Source organism: Xiphophorus maculatus, chromosome 1 (genome assembly GCF_002775205.1).
Source record: "Xiphophorus maculatus strain JP 163 A chromosome 1, X_maculatus-5.0-male, whole genome shotgun sequence".
NCBI classification, from domain to species: domain Eukaryota; kingdom Metazoa; phylum Chordata; class Actinopteri; order Cyprinodontiformes; family Poeciliidae; genus Xiphophorus; species Xiphophorus maculatus.
The window spans coordinates 21,961,291-21,969,457 of NC_036443.1; the positions used below are offsets into that span (position 1 = coordinate 21,961,291).

Consider the following 8,167-nt stretch of genomic DNA (forward strand, 5'->3'; position numbering starts at 1 on the left):
GAGAATAAAAGAAAAAAGCTAAGATAAATAAAACTTTGCGACTCTATTTTAACTCGAGTTGATCCAGAACTTGTTAAATTACCAGACTGTCGTGTGTTTCTCTCGTGTATGTCCATCATTTTCTCACTGCTTCCTGCAGCATACATAAATCATTCCAAGACAAATACTAAACTGGGGAGTTTAGTATTTGTAGCGCATGTATCATTATCAAAGTTGAAAATTACTAATTGTTCTTTTGACATTGATGCTTAGATTTTAGGAGAAAAGAAACTAGATTAAAAAATTACAGTGAAGGTTACAAACATGAACTAGGATCATTTACTTTAACGAGTATTTCTTGACATCCATCCAAACAAAGGGTTTCTCATAACTGCAATAAATCTTTTATTTTGTGAGCCTCCCTGTTATTTTAGTTTAATTTAATGTCTTTTTGTCGATCTGGGTCATAATGGGGTATGTGTATCAGGTTTCTGACCATCTAAACCAAAGTGTAACACAAAAGAACATTAAATACTTTTAAGGAAATTGAAGTCAGTTCAACTGATGGTCAGATTAATGGTTACAAGGTTTTATTCTCTGAAAGTAAAAACACACATTTGAAGGGAAGACAAATGAATACAGAATCTTCAAAAAAAAATTTAAATAAAAATCATATAACAACGTACAATAAGAAAGAGGCTAAATAACAAACCACATTCAACGGTACGCTCATTTGGTTTAGTCAAACAATACTGGAAGAGAATAACTTCAGTCAGGACTACAATAACACCTTCAGTCGTGGGAAGATAAAAACCTCTGCAGACCTTAATAACCTGCTACATATATGTTACAAGCTACATCCATTTTAGTTCAACTACTAACATGAAGTTTTTTATTCATCGGAGTGTTCACCGCCTCACTCCAATGTCAGGTAATAAAATATCGTATTATTCTCATTGTGTAAAATAGTCACTTATCTGATGTGCTTGGTCAAACTTCTTTAAGGCTTTTTAAATATAAAACTAGAATTATGACATCATCTTTCTATGGCAGGAAAATTTAAGACTTATCTTTAAGCAAGAGCCCTCCGGGGGGTTTGTAAGTCTCTTCATTGGTAAGCAAAATACCCATTCCTTTTATTAAACCTTTTACTAAAAAGATGTCCACAAGTCATTTTTTCCAAGTTCAAGTCAAGTCATGAGTCTCTAAGTACTCTGAACGTTCTCACACTGGATGCATGGGGGAAACCACAGAGTTACTGTTATGGATATAACTCATTATTATGAGCCTTAATTGTGAGACACAAAATGTCTTCCCAATTAAAATATGAAATTGCTCAATGAAAGATAGATTACAACTAGTTTTTGATTCGATCAGTAAGGAAGTGTTTTCAATAAGAACAGGACAGTGCAAATCTTTTCAATAGAGGTGGGAATTTATCGTATCATTTATCATTCTCCTGATGAATTTCTTTTCATGATAAGGATTTTGATTTATCGCTGTCATGATAAATTAGAATTATTGATGCTTAAGAACCCAAACTGTCCTTATTGTCCAGATCAATAAACAATAATCAAATTGATAATATGGTTAAACCAGTTACCGTGACCTTTATGTGACCAGCGTTCTTCAAGAGCAGTATTTGTGTTTGTGGAGCTACAATTGCTCTGTCATGCAGTCACAGCTATTAAGTTAAACTGAAGTAATAGTTCTTATTGTCATTTTTATTGATAAAAAAAAAATCACAGTTGTACAAAATATTGTGATAAAACTGCCCACCCCTACTTTTTATTTTAATGCTGTTACCAATCTAAAAAGACGTTGGATGTAAATTGAGTGTGTCCTCAAATAACCCAGTCACAACTCAAAATGAGAGACATCCATATAGTCATTACTATGATGCTACATTAGATATGAACCGGTAGCTATGAGCCATTAATGGTCTGTAGTCTGCAAGCATCCCTGATTAATTAATCGAACGCAACCCTGTTGCATCAGAGCTCTGCTATCATCTTACTTACTGAACTAAATGGTGATCAGTTTTAGCATGAAACCAAAACAGACCAACTTGAAACTTTACTAGGTAGCCTTATTGGTTACCTACTAAAATGAGCTACAGGTGAACTGTTCACCTGCATTACATGAGACTCGAGTCTCAAACTTAGAGTGTAAGTCGAGTCTGAAGTCATCGTTACATATTCTGCATAAACCAAGAAATTTGTTCTTGCTTCTGGAGCTGTGAGGAAAGGATGACATGGTTGAGTTTTTGCAGCTTGTTCTCAACACATTGTGTGGAAATAATTAATTTTTTTATCAGAAATTTGAGCTGGTTGTCATTAGTGACAACCAGGAAAAAGTGGAAATGTTGTGTTTTGTTTTTGTTTTGTCAACATTTCACTTAAGAACAGAGTTCTGCTCTTGACTTTGCTGTGAAGTTTGAAATGTTCTGATTTGGTCTAAATTTGTTCTTTGAATAAACCGACAGATTCCTCAGTTATTGCAAAGAATGTAAAGTCTTTAAGTCAAAGATTTGAGTCTTCATCTCTGTGTTAAACGTGGCACAAAAAAACCTTTAAATGTAGCTCTCCTGCATTCACATAGAGTGCTTTACATTCTCCTTAGCATGCATTGCTACATGCAAGCAAAACAGCAGAACCCACAACATATATATATTTATACAGTAACAAGGAGCAAAGACATTCTTGCTTTATGAATAAAATCAGCTTCAGTAGCTACAAGAGACAGTTTATTCAACAAACAGAATTCTGTCATGCGCAAAAAAAATCTAACAAATAAATACAGCTAAATACAGCTTACTGTCGTTGCAAACTTTCCCCCCTTACAATAATGCCCTTTACACCGACTTCCTCCTTAAACTACTGAACTCCTGGAAGCTGTGCTCAGGCGACAGTGTGCTTCCAGGGGAGGAGAGTCCAGTATTGTCCTTGGATCTCGACGAGCAGCCCTCGATCCTATAGGAGACTGAGTTGTAGTAAACTGAGTTAACGTGGCCTCTGTGGTGTTTGCTGTGGTTCACCACAGGGTCGTCACAAACCTCTGAGCGGTAACACACACAGGAGGAGCAGAGGGAGCTGACGCTCGTCTCCTCCCTCCGTCTTCCTGGCTTGATCCGAAAATGCAGCCTGTGCCTGCAGGGACGTTCCTGCCTCTCTGTGTCCTCAGCTGGGGAAGGGATGAGGTTGGTGCGACTGGTTCCCTCTTGCATGGGGAGGAAGAGTGTGCTGTGGCTGCGGCCGTGCACCATGCTGTCCCTGCTGGTCCTCTCCCTCTGTTCACCTACAATGCGGAGGCCGGTGGACCCCTCTAAAAGACCCTTGTCCCTCTTGAGCGAAGCTCTCTCCTGAGCATCCCGTCTTTCATCCTCGGTGTTCATGGTGAGGAAACGCAGGACCACCAAATTGAGAAAAGCTCCGATTACCGTCAGCCCCACCAATATGTACATGAAGCTGAAGGCGACATAAGGCGTTTTCTCCTGGAGGTCCTCCTTCTTCTGCAGGGCCACAAAGTCCCCAAAGCCAATAGTGGTGAGAGTAATGAAGCAGTAGTAGTATGCATGGAAAAAGCTCCATCCCTCAAAGTGGGAAAAGGCTGCGGCTCCCACACACAGTGTTCCAATGCAGGACAGGAAGCCCACCAGGACCATGTTCTCCATGGACACCTCGGTGCGTCTGAAACCCAGACACTGCTTCATTTTGTGGAGGAGGTAGCGGACAAACGTGTTCATTCTCTCTCCGAGGCTCTGGAACATCACAAGAGTGAGAGGAATGCCAAGAACAGCGTAGAACATGCAGAAGACTTTTCCTGCATCTGTTCCTGGTGCAGCGTGTCCATACCCTTAATGCAGAGAGGTAAACAGAAGAAAGGGCAATATTGAAGGAACACTTAGGAGATACAACATGAGGTAAATATTTCTTTGAAATTCAGCTGAATGAAAGTAAAACATTCTTACTTCCAAAGAAAGGAGAAAAAAGCTGCGCCTCAACTTACCTATGGTCGTGATGACAGTAATGGCAAAATAAAAGGAGCCAGCAAATTTCCACTGCCTCCCGGCGCGGTGGGGCTCCGCTTGCAGCACCACTCGCTCGATTTCGCGGTAATCGTCCTCGGAGAAGCGGTACTTCCTCTTCATCTCACTGCGCTTCTGCTCCAAGATGCGCCTGCGGGAGTTCTCCGACTCGGACTCCAGCGCGTCAAACACCGCGGCGCCGACCAGCAGGTAGGAGAACATGCAGAGGATGAGCGAGAGGGTCCGGACGTTCTGCTTCTTCATCCTCGGTGTCGGCATGGGGAGTCCGGAGGATGAAGGAGAGGTGGGGAGGCTGCAGTTACAGGTGGTGCGGCTTTTCAGCGTACAGACATCACATCGGTGCTGCAGCCTGTTGCGTTCAACCAAAGCAGCGGAGGCGGGCAGGCAGGCAGGAAAATAAAGCCTGCAAGTGCGGTTTGAGCGGTTTTCAGCGTATGTATAAAAATGCGTATGCAGCCTACCTGCTCTTGATGTGGCCATCTGTTTAAACAAGTGGCCCCGCATTACTTCATCGCATGCGCAAAGCAACCTCCAGTGAAAGGCTGTCTTTAATGTAGGTGTGTGTTTGGAGAGGCTTCAGCACCACGGACAGCAACCTGCGGATTTCAGTCAGTTGTAGACTTTGAAATATACAGTGCCACAATGTCCCACTAATTATAATAACAATGATAGTAAACATTTTATTTCTTTTTTCAGATAAATACGACAAGATTATTGGCAAAACAAACCAGACGCAATGCTTTACATTAACTTAAACCGAAAACAATGGAAGCAAAGCATTAAAAACCGGAACAACCGTTTAATGATCCCTCCTGTTTTCTTCTTAATATTACAGTGAGTTGAGATTTCAGTGGTTCTATTTGAGTAACACATAAAGGTAGATAAAATCGTAGCGGTGCAAAGTTTTGCATGTGTAAATTGTTTAATCAAGCATAATAAACAGTTTCTAACATCTCTAAAGAGACAACAGGAGCTTGAGGTAAGACAGTGGCTGAAGCGGGGCGTTTTGTCATGCTAAATGAAAAATATAACATATTTGCATTACAGAAACTAATTAAGACGTTTTCTAAATTACTCACACTGGGGTTTTTCTGCATTGAGCTTGTATGTTCTCCTTGTGCATGTCATGGGATCTGTACTGGTACTCTGACTTCCTCCTTTAATCCAAACATATGACTTTTAGATTCATTGGTAACTCTGGATTGTCATCAGGAGAGAGAGTTTGTGTCAGTGTGTGTGTGTGTGTGTGTGTGTCCACTCTGTACCCTGCCTCTGGTGGCCCAATGGCCGCTGGAGATAGCCACCCTATGGGTAGGTGAAGGGCACATTTAAATAGTACTTTATTATTACTTAATTTTTATTTAATTTTGTTACTTTTGGACTTCCATACAGATGTATGTAAAACCAAAATGTTAAGCCAGTTTAAAGCTAAATCGAAAGCTAATATTTCGAGCCAATTATATTAAAGCTTCAAAATAATACGCTTTTGACTTGTGACAAATAAAATTAAATTAAATGGTATTGCTGCTGGTTTTAATTATCAAATGACTAAATTAAAGCATTTTATACAAACAGATTTTAAATGAAAAATGGAAAAATAGCCAATAAAATTAATTCTTCACTGCAGTATACTAACAGTTTAACTATACTGATTAAAAAAAAGAAGTGATAAAACCTTTATTTAAAAATAGCATCACGTTCTTAAAAAAAACGTCAGATCAGAGAAACATGCTGATGTTTTTTTCTCAATATTAAAATGCTGGCACAACATGTACAACATGAGTGAAGAAAACAGGTTGGCTAGATGCTTCCTTACTGTAGGTGATGCCGGTTGCCATGGTGACTGCACTTGTATCTGAGGCACAGACTTTGGCCATCAGTTAGGATGAAGCTAATAGAAACGTAATGATCATGGCTCTTGGCTGGTAAATGATATCATCAGTGCATCACAGCTTTTGTCTTAGTCAAATGTGAGGAAGAAGAAGAAAGAAAAAGCAAAGAGAGAAAGACAGAAAGAAACAAAAATGAAGGAAGAAAGAAACAAAGAGACGAAGAAAAGAAGCTGCATCTGAATAATGCAGGTGGATTTTCACGTGTTCTTTTGTTCTCACAGAGCATCCTGCTCTATGTGCTCCTGTTTTTGTCTTAAGTGGTTAAATCAGCACACTTATGTCCTTGTTTGGATTCAACCAGCTCTCCATAAATCAATTATATCTCAGCTGATAAGAGAGAAACCTGATGCTCCAACAGTCACCAATCAATCCAGACGGCTTTGAGTCACATCCTTTTCTCTGCCGACAGACGTGGGACAAAGTGAGGGAGGCTACACTGACTCAAAGAGATAGATGCTTCACTTAATGAGCTCTGCTATCTCTGTTCTCGCAAAGGTACATTGCATTAGGAGACACACACACGCACACACACGCACACACACCCGCACACACTGTATATTATCATCTAATACTGAAAGTTCACATGCATGCCTCACTGGTTTGAAATGTATGTTTATTTTTAGCTGTTGCTGCAACAACAACCTACAATTACTGTGTTTGGTGCAAAAGTTTTTGTCAATTTTATCTAATCCACATAAAGGAAAAGTATATCCACAGGGTTAAAGACATATATTCACTCCTCACTAATTTTAGTATGATTTTATTTTAGGAACTTGCAGAGAAACCACAAACTTTTTGGCTGACCATTCGTCTTTTCGCAATGAATTTAAATTAGTTGATGTCCTGTGACAAAACTGACTTATTGTCTATTTTTATTAAGATTGAAAGTGAGATTTTCCAGAAGCCTGATGCTTGACTGCTCCATCCGTCCCAGAACCATCTTTAAGGAAATTTTGTGATCACTGTCTCGTCAGAAAATCTGGTCTTAAGAAGATAGTTTGGGTGAGAGGGTAAAAACCTGTGAAAATAAAGTGTCTCCCATTAGGACACATAAAAAAACTGACAATTTGATTTTCTTTGCCATGCTAAAAAGTTTGTAAAAAATATTCCTTGCAGAAATCTATTAAATATTAGCTGATACATCCATTTCGGCTATACTTTCTGTATGTCCACAGATTTTCTAAGACATTTTAAAGATACAAGAGACATTCAGTGTACAGCAGGTATTTTCTGTGTTGAAGAAATGAAATTTGTAATAAAATAAAATAAAAACCTCTAACATTACATCTGGTGTAGAAGTAAATCTGACAGAGCGGCTTTATAAATGAAGAAGCCACCTGTCGGGGCAGGCCATTAAAACCCAGGAAGAATCTCAAAAGAGATAAAAGTGTAAATTGTTGGCTTTTCACCAGGAGGCCCATGCAGAGATGCTGATCTGCTGGTCGCCTCTGATTAAAGAGTGGACAGATTATGAATACCCGATAAGACTTTTTGGAGTAGAAATCTCATTATAAACTTCTCAAGAACTAATTTGGTTTCACTGACGAATTCATTTGCCTGGGAAGCTTAGCGGTGATTGGGAGGGAAGATGCTAAGAATCTGTTGTGGAGCTTCCTTTTGCCTTTTTCAGTTTCTAATTTCTGCCGTGTTCAATTAAATATGGAAATCTGTAAAATGGACAAATATAACACACACAACATGTCTTATAAAAACTGGATGGAACGGGCTATTAATATACATGGTTTTCAGTTCTTATCAATAAAAATAAAACAGATGAGCACTCACACAATCACTCCTATGCGAAATATAAATCTACATCATACTTTTTAGAGTTTGTTTTGCAAAACTATGTTTTCTTCCACGTCAGAAGTTTGCATTACAAGCATGAAAAATATGTTGGTTTTTTTCTCTTAAAGCAGAAACTTTTTTAAGTGAAATGGCCATTCATATTTCAGAAAAGTGTTCTGGCATGTTAATTTAATTTTGATTATATTATTTTAACGTTAATCTGAAGCAACTAAAACCTGCCTTTGGAAGATTGGCAGCTACAGTCAAGTTAAGCTGCGTTAATCAAATAATACACAAATAAAAGTTTTCCATTCCTCTTTACAATAAAGACATTTGTCGAAGTATTGAGTGGGTTGTTTATTTTTATAAAGCATATTTTCGGTTCAAATGATTGTTACTTTACCAAAGTGTGGCCTTGATTTGGACTCTAAAATATCAGTAACACTCAACTCTTAGGAAC

General features: G+C 38.8%; 1 protein-coding gene across 1 annotated transcript; it reads right to left on the reverse strand.

Annotated features, from left to right (window-relative positions):
- Positions 1 to 565: 565 nt before the first annotated feature.
- On the reverse strand, positions 566 to 5,549 carry LOC102229896 (potassium channel subfamily K member 15-like). Its single transcript, XM_005812921.3, has 2 exons — positions 3,988 to 5,549; positions 566 to 3,834 (listed from the first exon to the last, which is right to left on the reverse strand). Exons 1-2 carry the CDS (start codon positions 4,529 to 4,531, stop codon positions 2,834 to 2,836), a joined length of 1,545 nt encoding a protein of 514 aa, XP_005812978.3. The 5' UTR covers positions 4,532 to 5,549; the 3' UTR covers positions 566 to 2,833.
- Positions 5,550 to 8,167: the final 2,618 nt, after the last annotated feature.